At 41.8% G+C, this 22848-nt stretch overlaps 1 protein-coding gene across 2 annotated transcripts in view; it reads right to left on the bottom strand.

Moving 5' to 3' along the window:
• Nucleotides 1–20690, bottom strand: part of TPK1 (thiamin pyrophosphokinase 1) — a 302807-nt gene extending 282117 nt beyond the window's left edge. For both annotated transcript variants that reach the window (XM_063158005.1, XM_063158004.1), the window contains exon 1: nt 20412–20690. In XM_063158005.1, coding sequence (XP_063014075.1) covers nt 20412–20454 — 43 coding nt within the window. In that variant the 5' untranslated portion in view covers nt 20455–20690. The remainder of the gene's footprint in view (nt 1–20411) is intronic.
• Between the last annotated feature and the right edge of the window lie 2158 nt (nt 20691–22848).

The raw sequence follows: 22848 nt of genomic DNA, 5'->3' as shown, positions 1-22848 counted from the left end.
CTACATAAATGCTTAGCTCTTTCACCAACAGGGAATTACCCAGATTTTTTAATAAAAAGGTCTGGAAAGACCATGAACTTGTGATATTAAATTTTATCAACAGGCTTCTCAGCTTAATTCTTACAGGCAAGAAACCAATACAACAATAAAAATGCTAATTGAGGAAGTTTTTGGAAAGATGCTGCAGACAATACAACTACATACATGGGAAATTAATTCTGTAGATGATGTGTAAAAGATGGGTTATAAAGTTAACGAGATATTACTTAAGGCAAGAGAAACAATTAGACTATTAACAGTGAAGATAAAGCAACATTTTGCCATCAAATATAATGAAACTAATTAAAAGTGAAATGAAAATTTAGATATGAATATGAAAATAAAATTGAACAAATTAAAAGGCCTAAAGAGTTCACAGGCTCAAAATCCAAATAATCTGTCCACAGCCACAGCACCTATAAAGAACCTGAACAGTCTGTTAGTTTATCATTTTTGCACATGCTAAAAATCTGAAAGATCCGTCCTCCTTTGAGGCATAGATTGATCTGCTATTTTTTAAGACTAGAAAGAGATTTTATGGGCACCAGAAACAAAACTAAAAGGCATGGGTGTAATTGCAAACAGAGTGAGTACTGAAAAAGCAGTAAGCTGTGCTATGCAGGTAATAATTCTGAAGAATCTGTAATGCTTAAAGGTAAGATTCTTCTCCAAGGAATGTTGCAGGAACATGCAACAATGGAGCAAATGAAATCTATAGCTATTAGCTTGTATTGTTTCACAAAATATTTCTCTGACACTACAGAAACGTGACAGATGCCAAGTCCAATTCTGCTTACACATTTCTATTCAATTCACATAACCTGATAAAACAAAAGGGGATTTAGACTTAAAGACATTGTAAGCAGTAAACAGTCTTTCTTACTCTGCCATCACCAGGTGGGACTGCATACTAATACTTTACTCCCCCTTGTTTCAGAATTGAATGGCTTCAAGACTCCAGTTAACAATGCCAACAAGTTCCTTATGGAAGTCTCTCACCATCTTTCATATATCTGTCTCCATTTTTTATTTTGCTTTCCAAAGATTTCCTTGTTTTTTTCTTTACTGCTTATTCACTTTCAAAAGTCTGAAGGCCCTCTGATGACCCCTCTCCTGCCACTGTTTTGAACCATCCCACTACTGGCATCATTATCCGAGGATGATGCTGTCCTTAGCCTTTGCTGCTGGCTCCTCTCTGTCAGTACTGACATCTTGTTCATGTCTTTGTTCATGGATGTCCTGCAACGATTTCACCCTAAAAGACCTATGAGCAACATTTGAATTTTCAATGCTTTTAACGAAAACATCCCACTGTTGTGAACAATTCACTACATATTATTCTTAAAAACCTCTGAGATTCACCAGATGCCACGATTCCACAGGCATGGACTGGCAATTAAGGGTTTGCATGCCATATTTACTAAGCATGGTGCTGACCAGAGACACCACACCTTCCCTTGGTGCTTCCCTTTGCTCTTTTTCATAGTTTGTACTACAAATACCCTAGCTGTTGTCTTGGAACTAGCATGTGAATTCTTTTTTATAAGAACTAGTCTACAGATTAAATTCCCCTATCCTAGAGGCCTCATATTTCAGGACATATTTCAATCCAAATACAGGTTTTAATTCCTTTTAAATACTGTTTGCTAGTCTGTCTTAATAATGCATCCCTCATGCTCAAAAAAGTATAATGGGATAATATGGAATAACTTTGGGAAATTTTCAGAAATAAGGAGCGCAACAACAAAGAAAGTAATAAAAGAGCATCCTAAAAGCAACGTTCCCTAACTGCAGAACATGCAAGAAGTGCAAACAGATAACAAAACCCTCTCCTGTTATCCAGAAACATCCCTTGCTAATTTAGCCTTTGAAAAACTTAGGGCATTGTCCACATAGCATCAAGCAAACCTGTACTGTTGTATAATATATAACTGCTTAACAATGACTTTGTTGAACAGTGTGTTCTCAAGAGAAAAGGAATAAGCATTTTCCCAGTAATTACCCTTTAATTCCAATTAGCCAGCCTATACACACTCTGTATGAGTAAGTGTATTAGCCAGCCTATACACTTATTCTCAATGACCACATCTGCAAAAAGTAAAGTCTCAGCCCTCAGAAGTGTGGCAATTACTTTGCTAATCTGAATCACAATCACATACAAATCCCTGCCAAACTCTAGTGGCAGAAGCACAATGAACAGGGGAATCTCCAGACCATGTAGTGCTACAAGCACTGGCCACATGTTTGTTGAATCTTGAGAACTGCAAGGCACAGAACTCAGTTCCAAGGACTGCCTGATCTCTAGGAAGTGAGACACTGAAAGCAGGGAGTCAGTTGCTCAAATCTTAAGTTTTCTAGTGACAAGCCATGTGAACAGTTACCAAAATTTCAGTCTATTATTCAAATTGGGGCCAAAATGGGACCTTTTATGATTTTTCTTCCGATTTCGATGATTTGAATGCTAGCATTGGAAAATTAAAGACTTACCCATCACCTGTCCAGTCCCAGTAAGGGACTGTCTCCAAGAAAATGCTGAATAGATATCTGGAAGGTATGATTTTCAACAACTTAATTATATTTGGAAAAAAAGCTACATGATACTCTTCCTTCATCTCCCAATAGTTTTACTTTAGTTGGGATTTTTTTTTTTTTAGTTCTTTTGCTTAGGGACATATTTAAGATGAATGGAGGAAGCTGCTTTCACATAACAAAATAGAGTCCATAAAGGGATTTGTAAAAGTTTACTTACCCAGTGGGGCTCATGCCTTTTAATAAAACTTTCTCATGTGGATAATATCAAGCTGCCAGTTCTCTCCAGATTCCCCAAACAAATTTAAAAGGTGCATTCTTTCCTTGCCAGCACAATCAGAGACTCTACAGACTGAGTGATGCCACTTCTAGACAATATCATTTTTATTCCTAGTATGCTCTTAAGGGATTCCCCAGGGAAACTTACTTATTTCTAGCAAATTACAAGAGCACACAGCTGGAATTTTAGAAATATTTCTTAAGAACCCACTCAGAGAGAAAAGATTTGAAGGATAGTACATATTTAATGATGACCCAGCAACACCACAGTAACTCACTTACCAAGAAGATTAATACCAGTGTGCACAATAGGTGCACCCTAAGGTAACTAAGGGGAAAAGATCCTTTTACATACAATCATGGCTGAAAACAGAAATGCATTTCATACTTCTAAAAGGATTTGATAAAATCATAGCTATAGAATAAAAAAACAGGTTAAACAAGGCACTGGAGGGATTATCAAGTTTCCAACAAAAGAAACACAGCTTTGTGATTTAGTTAAATCCTATGGAGCACTGGGAGGCAAAAAAGGACCATTTTCATTGAATGCTCTGCATTAGTTAAGTTATAAGTGGACACATCAGCTAAGCAAGCACTGGAGTGGCAATGTCTACTTTCAAGTTCTTTGACTTTGTTTTCAAGAAAAATCAAATGCCATCTATCACAGGGGACAGAATTAAAGACCTTAGACAGAAAGGTGACATAAAGCAGGCTGTATGCTCACTGGACCCCATTCACAATCTCAAAAGAAGCTGGATGCATTTGGTAAAAAACGATTGACATTTATGTTTTTCTCAGTAGGCCTAATTAGGTCTGACATCCATCCATTCACACTCAAATAGGCACAGAAACCTTCAAGGTTATTTTCCAATTATTTCCACCTACAGTGCCTCATTCTGAAAGGACTGGGAATCTGGACCTTCAAAAGAGGCTACAGGTGCTGTTCCTGCATTCTCTCTCAGCAACTGAACGCTTAATAAGAAAAGTACTTATTATTTAAAACTCATGACTTTCAAAAAAGGATTTCTAATCTCAGCATCTTTGATCCCATCTTTACTCGTGATTGACAGAATTTTTCATCACACAAATGGTATAAGTACTGTTCTAATATTGTAAAAGCATTTTAAATACCCAAAAAGTCAGGTCTGTTCATAACACTATTATTAATGTAGAAACATAAATATCTATTTAAACAGCATAAAAGGTGCTAAAGGATGGTAAAGTAAATTTTCACACATGAAAGAATCAGATAAAACAGCTTCCCCAAAGAGGCTATGAAATATTAAAGTTAAGATAAAGGTCACTTGAAAAGACACATCACATTTAGCACTGTGTCATGGGCTGGTGGTATAATCCCCAAACCAAATGAATCTCTTCTCTCTGCTTTGCTGAAAAAAGCAGAGCTTGCTCTCGGTTTATATAAATATTGTCATGAAATGCCAGAGGCCCATCAGCAGTCAGCTGCATTTCCACAATGGTCAGATTACCTCTGAAAGGACAGAATTCTTAATTTAGCTCCTAAATATCATAATATTCTGAATGATCTTTCCTAAAAATACTTTTTTCTGTGATTTTGTCACAGATTTTGTAATTTGCTGTATCATGAACTGAAAACAGCAGTCAAATCAGCAACGTTATGAACAGACTATCTCAGAAAAACAAGCCAAAAAAACCTCTTGGTAGGACCAGTATATTTTTTATACCACATCTGTTCAACTGTATTTGCTTTGTTTCTGATGATGGCATTCAAACTGTCAGCAGCAGAGGCTTTAATCTAAGAAATAGCAATGATACCCTTTCTGCAAGGATTTAAGGAATGTCCTTTAGGTTCTAAGCAAACAGTATTATATTAGAACCCACAACTAATATGAACATTAAAAGAAAGGAAAAAAAGTGCCCTTACTATTGGCTAAACTTCAGAACTTTTCAACATTTCAGAAAGTATAATTGCCTCCAATTTGTTGATGAGGAACTAAGGCAAAACAAGGTTAAAAGCTTACCCAATATTATGCATCATAGGACTTGGGAAAGAAACCTATGTACCTTCAGGTTCATGATAATTGGAAATGAAAAAACTGACAACATGTAACTGTTTGTGCAGCATAAAAAAGCCTTTTCCAGGGACCACTGCACAAAAGTGGAATAACCAGAAATATTAATATTTAAGGCAAAAAATAAATTTCATGGTTATGAAGAAAAAAATGACAACTTTGTACTTAATAGCTGAGAAACAGTGAACTTGAATGAACATCTGTAGTGTCAGAACAAACCCTCTCTAATACATACAAAATGTGGTAAAGCACTAGGATGTCAAAAATGGAAATGAATTATCAGGTTTGTAGAACAACATATAGTGTTTCAGCTATCTTTTGAATTTCTATATATGTGTAATGATCTGCAAAATACCTCTTCCATACCTATGCTATTTTAGCCGCTCTTTTTTGGCTGTCAGTGCTGTATAAGCTGTGCCTCTGCACAGGCTCTGGGCACCTCCATGTAGAGCAGACACCATGAAGAGCCAGGCTCAGACAGGAGGCTGCTCTCTGCAAGATGAGATTTTAAAGCATTCAAGACAGGAATATTGTTTTGTTATCTACCTCCTCTACCACAGATGTCCTGTGAGGACTTGAGGGTGTGAAAAAACAGAGCAATAATACATTTAAAGTCCACCCTTCTAGTTAAACCTAAACTTCAGAAGTATTAGGTGCATGTAAATGTCTTCTTAATAGAGACTTTTCTGTACTACATTCAGAGTTTACTGTGTCTGCCTCTGTAAGATACTCTAAGTATCTCATACTGTTCCCCATCATCTTATTCTGGAATTCCAACACCATCATTTTAGGATTTGGTGCCAATGTGAGTACATTTCAATTCTTTAATACATTCCATTCCTGTTTCACTCTCACAAGAGATTGGTTATTTGCTTCTAACCTCTAAGGAAGCCCATAGCATGAATGAAAAGATGTCAGGAATAATCAGGAAAACTAGTTTTATGCCCCTAAAGAACAAAATGTCATCTTTGTCCTCTCAGGCAGGATGTTGTCTTTTCTTAATAAAAAGAAATGGCTTTTGGCATCTACCAAGTTAATCCAAATCATCATGTCATTAGAGATGACTCATATTTTTTCCTGCATCTTGCTTCATTCCTTCCCTCAGTTTTATGATATTACTTTCTGTGCCATCTATGATCACAGCCTACTGTGAGAGAGTAGCAGAAAAACCAGCACTACTGCTACCCCTCTTTCCTTCCCTAGGGGACTTCAAACTATCCAGGAACTTAGGACATAACAGTCCAGGAAATAGCCTTCCCCAGCCTCCTGCTCTCCCCCTTGTGATCTGCAAGCATTTAATTCCTCTGAAGCAGTTGCTATGAGTTACTAAGTACAGTCATTTCACAGACCTATCCAGGGCTACCAAAACAAATTAAAGGGTTACGAAAAAATCTCAATGCAAGCAAAGCACACATCTCATTATGTGAGGTATCAATGAAAACATTTCAGTGTCACACCCTTCCCCTAACTGCTGCAGGTTAGTAGCTCAAACTTTATGTATATAACAACTAAAAAAACACAACTAACAAAAAAACTCCCACCAAAACCCCCAGCTGTATAGTAAGAATGCAGCTTGTTTCAAAGCCCCAGTTTGTGTGCCAAGAATGTGTTGTGGAGCCAGTGGTTTGTTGCACACCACCCCTCAAATGCTGACATGTTTTGACAAAGCTGCCACCAATTCTGATTTTTAAAGCTGAAGAGAGGGTAGATGTTCACCTCAGCCATCTGCCAATGCAGCAGATGAACACGATGCAGACATTCCATAACTGATGTACCTCAACTCAACAGAAATCCTGTGACTTGAGACACACTTTCTCACTGGAGATAATGACTACAGAAACTACAGTGACAGCAGAATTTTTCTCAAGAGTGATATGCATGAAAACTAAATATATTAACTCTTTCACTATGAAGTAGATTAAACGATAGAAAAACTCTTTGCAGATGCATTCTCTTGCTGATTTTTACCCTTGGAAACACATAATTGGAGCTTTTGAAAAAAAAATTAGGATCTATTATCTGAAAGAAGCTTTCTTTTTGAAAATTTATAGTCTCTTTTGGAGAGAAAGAGAAAGCATATTCCTGGAAAATTCATCACAGGCTATAGAACACACTTGTGTTTCTCATCAATATGAAAGATCATCTGTAAAAAACTAATAATATACGAGAATTTGAAAATGTTCAGGGTTTTTTCCAAGGTAATCCCTCTGAAACCTCTACAAATTCAAGTGCTTATTATCAGCAATATGGAAACAGATCAAATGAAATTACAGAGGCAGCTTTCACCATCTGGAAAACTCATAGCAATTTCTACACCCAGTTTTCCCTCCATATTTCAGAACTTACAGAGCTTACACTCCTCATACCTCTTTTCAAATATTTGTCAACTTTTGACATCATCTCTGATTTAGCTAAAAAGAAATGTTATTATTGTGCTGCAGAAGAAAGCATCATTAATTTGCAGGATGAGCCCTATAGACCACAAGAACAAATCCTGCTGGCCTGAGCAGCCCAGGTGTAGGCAGTCTGATCACCTGAGTGAGAATGTGTGCAGAAATGGCCTGTCCTCCCTTCTGAGACCAACATGCACACAGCTAACTGCCTCTGACTCTACAGATGTGATTCTTAAATTCCCATCTCAGTCTTCTACAGTTTTGTACACTGAAGTTTTGTACATTTGGTTTATTCTTCTGCCCCTAGGTAGACTCAGTTCTCTTTCCGATTTTACTTCATTCTTCTCCGTGTACCCTTGAAAAAGGAAAGACTCCTAGCAACAGGGACTTCATCCTCTCAAATAATGTATTTCAGTGCTTCCTCCTGCTACTTACATGTTTTTCCCCAAATATCTAACTCAAGCCATCTTTGCTATAACTGAAATTCACTTCTTACCCAACTGCAATATAATTGGTGCATATTTCCAAGGTCTGTTATGTATGCTCTTGGGGAAACTATGAATAGGACAATTCTGTGCAGATACACTGTGAGCTGCAAAGGTTCTTCCACTGAATAGAACGGTAGGATCTCCTTCCTAAATTCTCCTCTTTTCATGGCTCCTTCTCTCAAGAAAAGTCACAAAATTACTTTTACCTAGTATTTGTATCATAAAATGTACATTTTCCATATGTATTTGATGCTTGGGGAAAAGAAGAGAAGCAAAGACTAAACAGCAAAGGACAAGATTACAAAACTAGAAGTTTATAAACTCTCACATAATATTACTATCTCTTCCTATGCATTAACTTTAGATTTCCTCTCTACTGTTCTAATTTACATTATATGGGCTGCATAACTACACTGGTTTAGAGTTCAGCCTCTTCGTTAATATTTGGAGGCCTTACATTTATTCAGTTCCAACTCTGCTCCCAAAGGAAACCGGCTATTTATTTCAGCAAATGTATTCAAGAAATGTAAATCCAGTAAGAAACAGAATAGTTGTGCATAATGTTATATAAGTTTAGCATAACTATTCATTTCACTGTCTAAATCCAAGCTTTTTTTTTCTCCTTGTGGGATTCACAGTTATAATATTTATAGATAAATAAGAATAGATTCTATGGAAATAATTTCAAAGCTTTTGATAGCTCACGGTAACCAACAGTAAATTCAGCACAGTGTGTAGTAAAATCTTACTGCAGTAACTTCTTCTTGATACTTAGGAACAATACCAAAATATTACAGAGTTTTTGGGTGTTTCAGGTTGTTTTTTTTTTCCCATTTGAAAAATGCAATTTACTCAAGACATAAGGAAGAAGTACCATCCTCTAAATTTCTGAATTGCGTTGCAAGAGCTCTGAAATTTGCTCCTTATTCTCCAACACCTCCTTTGTTTCACATGACTAGCCACTTCATACTGCAGGACATACCCATTCTCAGATATACCCATTTCTCTCTTTCCTCACAAGTCTGTCCATTCTACTTAAAGAGAAAGGAAAATAAGTCTCTGGCAGGCCAGGTGTTTTTATAGACTAAGGGGCCAGAAAGGATCACTCTGACAATCTAGTTTAGCCTTTTGTATAAAGGATAGCCTGAAACTCATCCTGGTTTCAAGCTGAGTTGCAACTAAGGCAAATTCTATATCAGTGTTCCTCCAGGTGAGTATTCAAATGGTTGGCTATTCTTTCCCATGTAAAAGATCAGTACCTGACTCAGGTATGAATTTGTTTGGCTCCTATGTCCAACCTCTGCATCTCACAAATACCTTTGTCTGCCTGACAAAATACAGCTGAATGCAATGCAAATAACAGATTACACTGCGTTACCTAAAGAGCATTCCTCCTTAAGTGCACCCCTGGGACAGCTCTAACCCCCCCTTACTGGGGCTGGCTGACACAAAGCTTTTGGCAACAAGCATGCCATCAAAACATCTGCTGTGACCCCCTTGGAAGTGCCCCCTGTCCCACACCATATGGCCAACGCCACCGAGTGGTACCCAAGGCCACAACCCAGCTCTCATCACTCCCTGTCCTCTCTGGGGACGCCAGACACTGACAGATAATTTCACACACCCTTCACACTTCATCAGCAGGGAAGACAGCCTGCTGCAGCGAAAGGAGACACGCCAAGCATGTCCATGTTACAAAACACTCTGTCCATGTTGGTTTTAAAAAAACCTTCTCATGGAGTGTTATATACACTGAAGGAAAGGAATCTTTTTGTTCTTTTGTCTAGCACTGCTATTGCTCCTCCCAAGCAGCAACTGCTTTCTGTGTAACTGGGTGTACATCTGGGGCTTTGTCAACACAACTATGGCAGTTGTGGGTGCGAGGAGAAACAAATAAAAGACAAACATGGTCACAGAAACACAGTAAAAACATTACACAGCAGATCAAACTTCCTACTGACTTAAATTTTTGCGCCAACAAAACTCTTTAACTTTTGATCTTATGACAGGATAGCATATTAAAACAAAATAAGAAACTCTTCCACAAGGTCAAGTGACAAAACCTGCTACTATTAATCAGGTAAATACAGCAGCAGCATTATTATTCACCAATACATAAGAACAGTAATGCAAACAGAGGCACAGAGAACCAAGACATATAGTTTCCAAGCAAAACCCTACCAACAAGTCAGTTCAAGGAAGAACATCTGCTATCAGTGATTTTCTTTCCCACAGCTACAAAATGACCATTTAAATCCTCTGTTCATAGTTACCAAAGTCATTAGAAAGGCTCAAAGCCTGTGCATACAGTACTAAATGTCACTCCCACAGTGGATTCTGTGCAAAGAAAGCAGAGCTAATAGGAAAGCACTCTTGATAACAGCAGGAACACACCAGCATCTCAAGAAGACAGAATTGAAGATAAAACCAATCTACAATGAAAATTATATCATAGAATCATAGAAGGGTTGAGGTTGGAAGGACCTTAAAGATCACCTAGTTCCAGCCCCCCTGAAATGGGCAGGGACACATTCCACTAGACCAGGTTACTCAGGACCTCATCCAACCTAGCCTTGAACACTTCCAGGGATGGGGCACCCACAACTTTTCTGGGCATCGTATTCCTGTGCCTCACCACTGTCACAGTGAAGAGGTTCCTCCTCAAACATGATCTAAACTTACTCTCTTTCACATTAAACCCATTCCCCCTTGTCCTATTACATGTCCTTGGCAGAAGTCCCTCACCAGCTCTCTTGTAGGACCCCCAGAAGTACTGGAAAGCTTAGAGGTTGCTCTGAGGTCTGCCCAGAGACTTTTCTGGTCCAGGCTGTACAATCCCAGGTCTCTCAGCCTGTTCTCACAGGGGAGGCGTTCCAACGCCTTGATCATCTGTGTGGCCCTCCAGCAGATCCATGTCCTCATTCTGGGGTCACCAGAGCTGGACACAGTACTCCAGAGGGGGTCTCATGACAGCAGAGTCATTACATCAGTTTGAGGCAAAGTCTTGTGGCTGTACATTTCAAGAACACTGCTGTGCAGAGTCCAGAAAGCCAAACATTAACTTGCCCTTAACAAATGTTTCCTCAGTAATGTCCCCTTTCCTTCTTTCTTGCTGTGTTTTTTTTTAAGAATAAATCATGCTCTTTTTTTAGGAAACTTGAAAGGCAAATTTTCCATTTGTAGCAGGAAATGGCAATATGGAGACAAACACTTTCATATTAGAGCTTAATCACCTCCACTGTGCCCAAGTTGACTCATTATGAAATTAGGTGATCACACATTGCCCAAGAGCTATTTTTGTTGCATCTGCAGCAGCTAAGACACTGCACCACTTTGTCTGGCACTCCGAGTGTCCAAGCAGCAGATCTTTAGCTGCTTGACTCTCAAGCTGCCCTCTAACGTGTTTTCTCTTTTGGATTTACAGTATGGCAAAACACTGCTTAGATGCTTATTAAGCATATCTGTAAACTGAACAGGGAAACAATGTCCATATGAGGACACAGGCTATACTCACAAGGCTGTGCTTTACCCTCTACAGCTTGTAGAACGCTAATTTCCTGAAATGAAAGTGTTGCCGGAATCAAAGTATCTGCATTAGTGGCTGTCGGTTACATTTAAAGCACACAGAGATCTTGATGCCTTGTAAGAATTACTGATGCACAGCTTAAACTCCCTGGTACAAACCTCACTTCAGCCTCCAGGATTTCCCCATACGTAACTCTCATCAAGAGTACAAAGTCTCAAAATGGAGCACCTGGAGATTGATGCTATTTTCACAGCTGCTCTGTGACACATGTCAACCCCAGGAATGTTTTGAGTGATTTAAGTCACATCACCTGCTGAAAAACTGCCCAAGTGCAGTTGCCTTTTAACTCATCCTGAAAAAGGCAACAGCCTTTTAACTCATCCTGAAAAACCAGACCTTTAGCCTTAGCTCTGGTCTACGGTCAGTGCTTTGCTTGCCACACTTAAATTCGCTATAATTACAGAAGTAAATAAATCTCACACACAGATTTCATTGGCATATCAGTGCCCTTCTTCTATGAAAGCTGAACCACAGAATCATTAAAGTTGGAATGGACTTCTGGAGATCATTTAGGCCAAGCCTCCTGCCAAGGGAGGGTCATCTAGAGCAGGTTACACAGGAACTCATCCAGGCACAATCTGAATGTCTCCAGAGGGGAGACTCCACAACCTCTCCAGGAAGCCTGTTCCAGGTTTCTGCCACCCTCAATGTAAAGAAGTCCTTTCTTATGTTGAGCTGGTGCTACTTGTGGTTTAGTTTATAGCCATTGCTCTTTGTTCTGCCACTGGGGGCCACTGAAAAGAGTCTAGCATCATTCTCTTGGCTCCCTAATTTGAGACATTTATATGCATTAATAAGATCCCCTCTTAGTTTCTTCCTCAGATGAAACAGGCCCAGCTCTCACAGTCTCTCTTCCTAAGAGACATTTCAGACCCCTGATCATCTTTCACTGGACAAGTAGTTCCATAGTCGTAGTTTTTCTTGTACTGTGGATCCCAGAACTGGACACAGCACTCCAGATGTGGCACCACTGGGGCTGAGTAGAGGGGCAGGATCAGCTCCCCTGACCTGCTGGGCACATTCTTCCTGATGCACCCCACAAAACCATTGGCTCACCTGGCCACAAGGGCTCATCATCCACCTGTCATCCACCACGACTCCCAGGTCCTTCTCAGAAGAGCTGCTCTCTACTAGGTCGGCCCCCAACCCATACTGGTGCTTGAGTTCTCCTCTTTCGTCTGTGCTTATACAGAATACATAGTTGTGAATTGTGTTTGTGTGGAAAAAAGAGAAACAAGAAATAGAAGGAAGAATGTCTTTCCTGATACATTTTGCTGTGCCTGCACCAAGCAAGTCCAAAGACACCCTTACTGATACTGTCATGGAAGTCAAAGCTTTTCTAGTCGAGTTCCCAGTGTTTTGTAACATCAACATGCTTTCCTTTGGCAGTAAAGCCAACTTCCTTCTGTCAGACACACAGTTTTTACCACCAAAGACATTGAACAATCTGGTCAAAGACTGTACATATAAATACTTCTTAACTATTCACTTATTGCTGTGTTGCCCGGTATCAGTGCTGACCAGATAATTTCGGGTAAAGGATAGACCAGAAAAAAAGCGCTACAGCAAGAGAAAACAAGAAATAAAGCCAAACAGAACCCACACCAACAGTCACAACTATAGAATAAATAAATAAATGGTGAGGGTACAGGTTCTGCTCCTACTGAATTCACTGGCCAGCTTCCTATTTATTTCAATTGGCCTGATAAACACATGCATCCCTCCAGCTCCTGTCCTGCCAGAGAGGAAGCCTGGCAGACAATCCATCAACATAAGCTACAAAGAATCAGCACTAGCACTGTGAAAATTCAACTGCCATTCAAAATAAAATTCAAAGCTAGGAAATTACAGGAAAAAGCCTTCCAGCAGCTTCAACTGCTGTTGGATATACAGCAACAGATTTAATTTAAAGCAATCCAAAAGCTACTAAGTGTGCTCTCTATGTAAAATTTAACTAACAGAACATTCCTGTAAAACTTTAAATTCTCAATTCTCTTTTTAATTTTGCAAAGACAATACTACACAAACACTGTTAATCATATTCCTCATGTTTAAGGTCAGACCTGAATGGAATGGAAAACCTGTTTCCATAAACCCACATCTAATTCACCACAGCTATATTTTACAGAAAATTGTAAGGCAAAAATCTGAAGAACTGGTTATATTTCAGCTATACTCTGGTGGAAGGGACAACCGATATTCAGTTATTTTCCATCTTGAAATTATTTGGCTATAGATCAAATTAATTAACCTCGCTGGACACACTGCAAATTCCCCTCTCTGTGTAGAAATCAGAGATAGGAAATGTTCTGTGTTGTACCAAAAAGCAGTTGTACATATCTGAGTTCTCTCCTGTTGATTTACTACATTTTGTACTGGATAAGATCTACTACTGCGTTGTTGAGACCTTATTTGTGAGTTGGTTCTGTGGTTTGTTGGTTTATTTGCTAATTTGGGATTTTTGGTTGGTTGGAAGGCAGAGGGAGCCAAGCATCCCCCCTCCTTTTATCCACATTTTTCAACAATGGTACTTTGAGACTGGCGGGGTTATTTTTATGTCACACAGAAAAAAAAAAAAAAAAAAAAAAAAGGTTACATTTGTAACTAGTAATTTCCCCGGACAAAGTTAACACGTTGTTCCTAAAGGTCCTGACCTCTGAGCTGACATCCAAACCTAAAACTAATTAGAAATGAAAGCTGATGAGAACTGACTAATGAAAAGAAGCTTCTAATCCTTTAACTTGTTTTCAGGTGGCTTCTTTACTTGTTTTTTTTTTTTTAGTTTGCTTTTTTTAAGACTTTGATTTTAAATTTCATTCTTGATGCAGCTATTTTCTACAAAGATTAACCTTTGATTAATATCTCAGGATGCCCAAACCTAAAGCAAATGCACAAGGATGCCTGGGATTTGTTATTTGGGATCTTGAAAAATCTGAAATCTACCAGTGTTATGTTTTCTCCTGAGTAAATAGAGTGCTTCATTTCTATGCTTCATATTCAATTTCTCCCTAAATCAAACTTAGATGAGCTTTGTAAACAGGCTAAAAAACAAACAAAGCCTCTTCTGTTTTCCACTTCCAGAAAGTATAACTAACTTTTATATATATGTATACACACAGATTTCAGATATAGCCTAATGCTGAAGGTGGTGTGAAACTGCAGTAGTGTTTTAAGGACTGATGAGAGACATGCAAGTGAATACAGCAGAGGAGAAACAAAAGCTGAAAGTCCACTATTCTCTTTGACTACCTGTACCTTCTTAAGATTAATATTTTGCTCTTGTAACACTAACAAGTTTAAATGGTTTTCAGTGGTCCTGCCCACATGTAATTGGATACAAGAAACATGAACATTTGATGACTGGAACAAGTGGATTTCCCATCTCCTTATATCACAGGAGGAATAAAAAGGGGGAAAAAAAAAAGAGAGATAAGAAAAAAGAAGAAAAAAAAAGACTACAGGAGATCAGCTAGTGTATTTCCTAGCTTTAAGCCTCAGCTGATGGAAAATAACAAGACCTTCCAAAAGGAATTTAATTTATCCAGGTGCTTTACTATCTGGGCAAACAGTAATGAATGTTTTTGTCTCAGAAATTCCAGTAACATCATTATTGCTCTTATACTCTATGAGGTCTTGAAGATTTTTTGTTAATTTGGGGTTCTTTTTGTTAGGCTACTTCTTTGTGGTCCTTTCGGAGGTGGATTTTGTTTTAGCTTTTGATTTGTTCTTTTCTTTTTTGGCTTTTTGTGTTTTTTGAGATGACCTCAGACCCCTCCACCATCACATTCCCACTCAAAAGAGAGCTATGCCCTATTCGTGACTGCAATATATGGAACTATCAGTGCAGACACTGCAGAACATGAGAATCCAACATCCACATAAACAGCAGCTGAGGTCAACACGCTTCAAAAGGTGGCCCTGTGTGTCAAAAATAAGTAAACATCTATTCATTTTCCTATTAGCTCCAATGGTTACATGTGCCTTGTTAAAATGGTTTAAGATGCCTTGTTACCCCATGCCAAATAACACACCTGCACAGAAAGCATTAAATAATAAATAAGTAACTCCAAAAGCCTTCCATGAGTGAAAGCAAAGATCTAAAAGAGTAGTGAGGTTAACAATGAATGTGTCTTTTAAATGCCATTCTGCCTGTAATATTTCACTCACAAGTGCACCTGTAAGTAATCTACACAAAAATACTTCCAGAACAAATGCTGACCCAGCACAGCTGATTAGCAAGCAGCAGGGTCTGAGTAGCTGAATGTTAAGAGCTATTTAAAAAAAAAACTAATGAGTTTCAGGTAACTAGACTAGATTAAGGGTGTTGCTACTTAAATGAAATGAAGAATAAGAGTGGGTCAGCAACATTGTCAGAAAAATAAAAAAGCATTTTTAAAGTATTTAAGTTAAAAAGACAGAACAATGTAAGAGCCATATGGAAGTGCTTCCTAATTTCATTAAGGAATGCCAGTAGTACTCTTAGAAGAACTGACACCCCCGTTAACACTTTTTCAGTTTAAGTGAATTCAGTAACAGCTTCTGAATGACCTGATTCACCTGAAAACTTCACTAGCCTGACCCAACAGCTGTGGCACAAACCCTGCAAAATTGTAGAGCTATCCAATAGTTTGGGACTCCACACCTTTTCCACACACCTTTAATATTCAGAAACTAACAGAGACCATCAGGTTGATTTTCTAGTCCCATGACTGTCTTGATTTCTATCACAGAGTTTTGTGAATTAGGTGGCAAGATAATGCACTATAGATACCAAGCAGAGCTCTAGTAAAGGGACATTTAAACATTCATTGGTATGTGTACCTGGCTGGAGGTCATTCACTGAATGGCAAGCATGTCACTGTTTCACAAAATACCTTTGAATCCTTAGTGTCAGATAAAAGGGAACGTCAAGGAAAAAGTTCAAGCTCCAGGCATTTAAAAGGGATATGGTGACAATCCTTTCAGAGGTAACTCGTTTACAGCCAGTAACATTTCCAGAAGACACAGAGTAAAGCAAGAGACAATCAAGCTTGCAGAATGATGGAAGAGCATTCAGAGCATATTGTTGCCTCCTCTTGTTCTCTTGGCTTTAAATTCAATGCAGGATTTTATAGTTCCTTTGCACAAAGAGATGACTATATATTTTCTCCATCATTCTGAAGCAGTCTTTGTCCTATATGTTGTGGATCTGTCTCTCATGGCTTATAGATGACCTTGCTTCAGTGAGATAAAGGCAGCACACCCATCTCTGAGCAAACCACGTCCTAACCACCAGTTCTGAACACAGTGGAGTCCAGGAGTGCATTTGACTCAGGGCATGGACAAGTGGGGACAGGGAAACCAACTTCTACTGGTAGCACAGGCTCCCTGTCACTCAGAGCAAGCTCAGCTCCAACATACCCTCAGCGAGGCACAGGACAGAGCAGAGGGATAAATAAGATTTGACACTTCTTTGCAGCCCCTCCACCTCCACAAAGCAAGACACTCACACTGGGAGCTGTTGCATTATAAACTGAGGAAGATATCCTCCTTCTGCATCACTCCACTTGATAAAACCAATACTGAGCCACACTTTAAGGACTGTGCAAGGCAAGGATTGATTAATCACATCTGGAGATGAGCAAGAATCCAGGCCATGATGCAGCAGGCAATGTAAAACGTTCCCTGTGAGAGAACACAGCCTGGGAAACTGGCACGCTGCCCTTCTCAAAATCTCAAGTGGTATTCAGGGGCAACCTTATTAGAGGATGCTGCAGTACTTCCACTGTTAAGCAGTCACAAGCACGGCACACTCAGCTCCCAAAGTTCATGGTATTAAAATAATAAATTAGAAACACTTGTCTCTCTGCAGAAGTGCCTGCAGCACAGTGTGGGACAAGCAGCAGGAGGCAATGACAGTGCAAAAGAAGGGTACAAACAGCAGGAGAGAAATGTCAAGGCTGTCAAAGGATGCTCCAGATAAACAGAGCTACTCTTGTCATGAACTCACAGGCTGTAGTGTGACATCATTATGAGCCTTCTACAAGAGCCTTGCCTGTGAAGCTTCCGTCTGACCCTTTCACACAGTGTGCAGGTCTCTGTGGTGGAGCCTTCTGTGAGACTTTTTAAAGGTTTCCTTCCACAAGGAAATGAAAATATTTTTTTCCACTGTGCAAGACATAAATTTCAACTCAATTCCACTTTAAATTCTATCTTGTTACCCATTCTGAACTATGTTAAGCAAATCAACATAGTTCTGAAGTCCACAGCACGGTGTTCTAACTGTAGTATGGTGATTTTCAACTGTGCTCCAGCTGTGTGACTGAATAATGTTCAAAGTCCCTGAGCACACTAGTTAGCACAGCAGTTCTCAAATATCTACTACTTGAACATCAATCAGGTGAGATAGAGAGAGATGTACAATCTAAGAACTTACTCTAACTACACTGACTAAAATTACCAAGGCCTACACGGCCCTGAAATTCCACTTCAGGTATCTAATATTATAATGTTCTAAAACCTGGGAGTGTTTTACTCTATCCTGTATCAATAAAAGAGTAATTTTTGAACAACTTTAAAAAGAGAAACAAAGTAATTAATAATTCTCAAACATAGCTGATGAATCTTTTACAGTCTCCCCACCATAAACACAGTCACATATTGCTATACATAATACTATTTATAGTATTGAAGGAAAGGGGCAAGGCCCAGAGTGCTTGAATGGCCTCAAAAGGGTTTAGTTTGTAAGCTCATGTTTAGTTTCTAAGAAGTGCCATGTTCTTCATTGATGAGCTTTATACTATTTGGACACTTAAATACCAATCCCAATGAAGCAAACAGATGGAGGAACTACTGGTAGCTACTTTCTCCAGAAGAAATCAGGAGGCTCATTGTAGCTATCCAATTTTGAAAACCTTATTTCTGAGTTCCCCAAGTGGGATACCAGAGTTTAAACGGTGGAACTGCCAAATAAATCTGCTCAGCATTGAATACTTTTGAGCAGGCTAATTCAGTTGCTAATGAATGTCTGTAATGATGACAAGGGTCCTGATGAAGAACCACTGTGCATTTTACAGGCACAGCCTGTACAACCAACTGATCTGTAGGCAAGTAGCAGACTTTTCTTCAGAGAATCAGGCTTCTTTACATCCAGCTGGACCCTCTGGTATGAGAAGGCCGTGGGTCACAGGAAAACTGAACAAACATCTCCAATCTTCAAATCCAACCAGACATAACCAAAGAAAAAGACAGGCAAGTCCTGGAAACTGAAGACATATGGTAGTCCTAGCCTTGTGCAATGTCTATCAAAGACAACTAGCTTATAATACAAACAGCAATGCTGGTACTTCCACAGAGACAAATTTATAGAATCATAAAATGTTAACGGGTTGGAATGGACCTTATAGAATACCCAGTTCCAATCTTCCCTGATGTGGATAGGGACACCACCCACTAAATCAGGTTGCTCAAGGCCTTATCCAAGCTGGTCTTGAACACTGTCAGGGTTGGGGCACCCACAGCCTCTCTGGGCAACCTGTTCCAGTGTCTCACCACCCTCACAGTAAACAATTTCTTCCTACTATCTATAACCTAAATTTCTCCTCTTTGAATTTGAGCCCATTACTCCTTGTCCTATCACTACAGCTCTGGATGGAGAGTTCCTCTCTGGCTTCCCCACAGGCCCCTTCAGATACTGGGCACTTGCTATGAGGTCTCCACACAACCTCACAGCAACCTTTTCTCCAGCTTGAAAGGCCCAATTTTGTCAGCCTGTCCTCACAGGGCAAGCCGTCCAGTCCTCTTATCAACTAAAGCCAGCTTTTTGTTTGGCCTTATTACATACTTAATAATCACTTATTGTATGCCAGAGGGCATAATGTCACAATGAATCAAAGTTCACCCATTAAAATCTCACCTACATGGTCATTCCCTCTTTCCCCCAAAGCAACAGTGTGTCTCAAAGTCCACATCCACACACTGTCAAATACACATTTCTGGCAAGAATACCTTGAGTGCAGCTTTACCTGTTAGCAGTTCTGACCATATTCTGAAGTTTTGAAGAATCAGAGAGAAGCATGACTTTAAAAAAATGTATCATAGTGGAATGAATTTAAACATGCTCTTAAAATGCTAGCTGTAAAAATGCACTGAATTGTTGAAAGTATGCATTCTGTTAAACTCTGCCCTTCCTACAGATCTTACTAGTAAATAAATAACAACAGTTACCTCAATGCAGCAGCTGGTATCTGTGCCACAACAGAGTAGAAAAGAGCAGAGTCAGTCAGAATTCAGCTGCTGTGCCAAAAAGATTTTTATGCAGCTTTAAAATCATGTTATAAAAAGATAAAAAATATTTACTGTTTATAATTGTGTCACTGAACAACAAATTGGACCCAACTGAATTAGACTGTGCAAACACGGAGTGAAGAAGAGGTGCCTATTCCAAACTGTGTACAAGCCCTTGGATAAGCCTGTGCTTAGTACAGGTGCTCCATCCTTTAGACATGTAATAAGGTTAATGATGCATATTAATAAAGCTCACCTCTCGGGTCTCAAGAATAGTGCCAAAACCACAATACTGTTGGATAGCTTGGGAAAGCCAAGGAAACCCTGAAAGCTTTGCTGTGCAGAACTTAAGGGCAAGGCAGGGTGCAAGGGTGGCTCTAGGCAAAGCACAGGGCAGGAGCGGGGAGCCAAAGGCACTCGGGGGATGGATGCCAAGCCGGGGACCCCCTGCCCTAGGGGACAGCCAGGAGATGCGGGACAGCCAGGCGACACCGCAGCGCTCTGCCCGGCCAAGCCGAGGAAAGGCGGCAGCAAAGCGGAAAGCACCCACTGAACCCGGAGGGCTCGGGGTTTAAATGACAATTTGGACTGCAGCGCGGGTTAACACGGTACCAGACCGCTGCACTGAGCCCGAAACTCAGCCTGAGCGGGGCGGACACACGGCGGGGCGGTCACACGGCGCTGTTCCGCAGCTCGGGGGCTCGGGCGGGAGGCGCGGCCGCCCCGCTCCCCTCCCTGCCTGCCTGGGCTGCCGGGCGCGCTGGGGCGGGAGGTACCGTACCGGCGGGCAGGAGGCATTCCAGCGGCGTGAACGCGCGCTCCATGGCCCCGCGGCACGGGCAGGCACACGCCAAAGGCACGGAGAGCCGGGCGGGACCGGCGGCGGGGGGGCAGGCGGGGAGCAGCCGTGCCCCTTCCCGGTCTCCCCGGGGAACGCCTACAGCCACACGGCCGCGGCGGCGGCTGCGCCCGCCCTTGCAGGCGACAGGCGGCGGCACTGCCCGGCTACCTTCGGCCGCGCGTCCTCCTACATCCCCCGGCCAGGACCAGGGACCGGGACAGGGACGTGCTCGGCACCGGGGCGGCACGGCAAGCCGAGGGAATCGATGGCCGCCGCAATCCGTTGCTCGGCCATCAGCGGGAAGGAAAGGCGGGACACGTTGATTGGCAGCGGCGGGGGCCTATGGGCCTGCGATGAAGGGCCGGGACTAAGGGAAGGCCCCGCCCCCACAGCGGCGGTGCGCGCCTGAGGCGGGAGCGGGAAGGGACCGGGACGGGGACAGGAGCGGCAGGGAGGGGACCGGGAGCTAGCGGAGCAGTACCTGGCCTCTCTGGGCACCTGAGCAGTGCGGATCCCGGTACAGCGGCTCTGGGGAGGCCGGGAAGAGCCGCGAGCACCGGCGGCGCTGTACCGAGCGCTTGGCTCGGAGGGAAAGTCCTGAAATGGCTTTCAGCCCATGGAAACCGGAGGGAAATAAAAACTGTCCCACGAGTGCTCGTGTCCTCGCATGCCGCCTGTGTGCCGGCGCCCTCGGGATGCAGGGGAAGCCGTGCCGGAGGGCTGCCAGCATCCCGGCTCTGCTGTCCCTGTGCCCTTCCAGCTCGCCAGAATGATGCGGCATTCCTAGGTGCCGCTTAAGTTTCAATTAATACCGTTTCAATGACATCACAAAACTTGTCAAATGCGTAGTTTCTCCTTGCTCAGAACTCTTAATTAGGGGCGTTAATCATCGGCGTTAATCATCTTCAGGTATAAAATGGGCAACATTTCTAAATTTCAGTTTGCTCTGGCAGCATAGAGGGGGTAAGATTGGACCTCTCAAATGTGTCAATAATGTATTTCCCTCTCCTGGAGCGGCCACTGTCCCCGCTCCCTGTTCGGCCGCTCCATCAGGGACAGCGCGGCACGGCCTCGCCCCCAGCGGCGTTGCCGGCTCCCGGCCGCACGGAGCTGAGCTCTCCCGGGAGCCGGAGGGAGCGCAGCGACTCGGGGCCCCGCAGCAGAGGGCAGCAGAGGAGCGCCGCTCCCTCCCTCCATGTCCTCCTCCTCCTTTTCTTCCCTCTATCCCCTCCATCCCGTCCGTCCGTCCGCCCGCCGCCGCGGCAGCGCGGCTCGGAGCGGCCGGGGGAGTCCGCGGAGCCCCGCACGGAGCAGCCCTCCGGGTGTGCCCTGCGCCCCGGGGTGGGACGAGACGGGAGGACAAGGTCTCCTTTCTCCTTCTCCCGGAGAAAGCGTCAGCGAGGTCCGTGGGCTGGATGCTCACAGGGGTATTTTCCAACCTTATAATTTTGTGATTGCCTGTCAGTGAGGGTTTCCAGTCAAATCGGAGGGAAATGAGACCACCATGTCAGCCCACTCTTCAGTCCATTCTGTTAGTCTGAACTTCACACTTAGATCAACATGATTTGAGTGACTTCAGTGGTGGGCTAGTCCGGACAACATTTCTAGGACAAGTTGGAGTGGCTCCAACCTGAAAGAGGGCAGGTTTAGATCGGATATTAGGGAGAAACCCTTTATGGATTTACAGTGTGGTGAGGCAGTGGTATAGGTTGCCCAGAGCAGTTATGGATGCCCCAGCTCCGGGAGTGTTCAAGGCCAGGCTGGATGGGGCTCTGAGCAGCCTGGTCTAGTAGAATGTGTCCCTGTTCATGAAAGAGGGATTGAAATGATCTAGATGACCTTGAAGGTACATTCCAATCCATACCATTCCAGGATTCTGTGGTTGCCACTTTGACTGTAGGTGCACCTTTGGTTTTAGTTGTGCAAGCGCCAGACTTTTGCTTGGACCTTTCAGATAAGCTGCCCTACCACCTACAAGAGACTACATTGTATAAGCAATTCTGGTCCACAAAGACTGATAGAGGTTTAGAAGTATTGGAGGCATTCATGCCTTGGCAATGAGAGAAGTGAGAGATTATTGGGAAACAAGGAAAAGATATTAAGGGCTTCAAAAGATTTCTGTTATTTACACTATAGAAATAAAAAAGGGTTTGTTACGCTTTTGTGCCATTTAAAATTTTATTTCCTCTCCATTGAGGACTTGAACTTCAAAGGCTCTTAGGACATTGGTATCATCTCAGCGTCCTTCTTCAAGCTGGTTAAAAACAAACAGCATTAGGAAGAAGCTGCTTGCTGTCTTTTCCAAGAATGCAGACCATATGGGGGCTACCATGCAGTTGGCCAAAGCTCTTCTCTTCTTAATTATATTCTCTTCCAC

The sequence above is a fragment of the Melospiza melodia genome, chromosome 1, assembly GCF_035770615.1.
Source record: "Melospiza melodia melodia isolate bMelMel2 chromosome 1, bMelMel2.pri, whole genome shotgun sequence".
NCBI lineage: Eukaryota > Metazoa > Chordata > Aves > Passeriformes > Passerellidae > Melospiza > Melospiza melodia.
The sequence above is the reverse complement of the archived record's forward strand: the minus strand, read 5'-3'. Positions and strand labels throughout refer to the sequence as shown.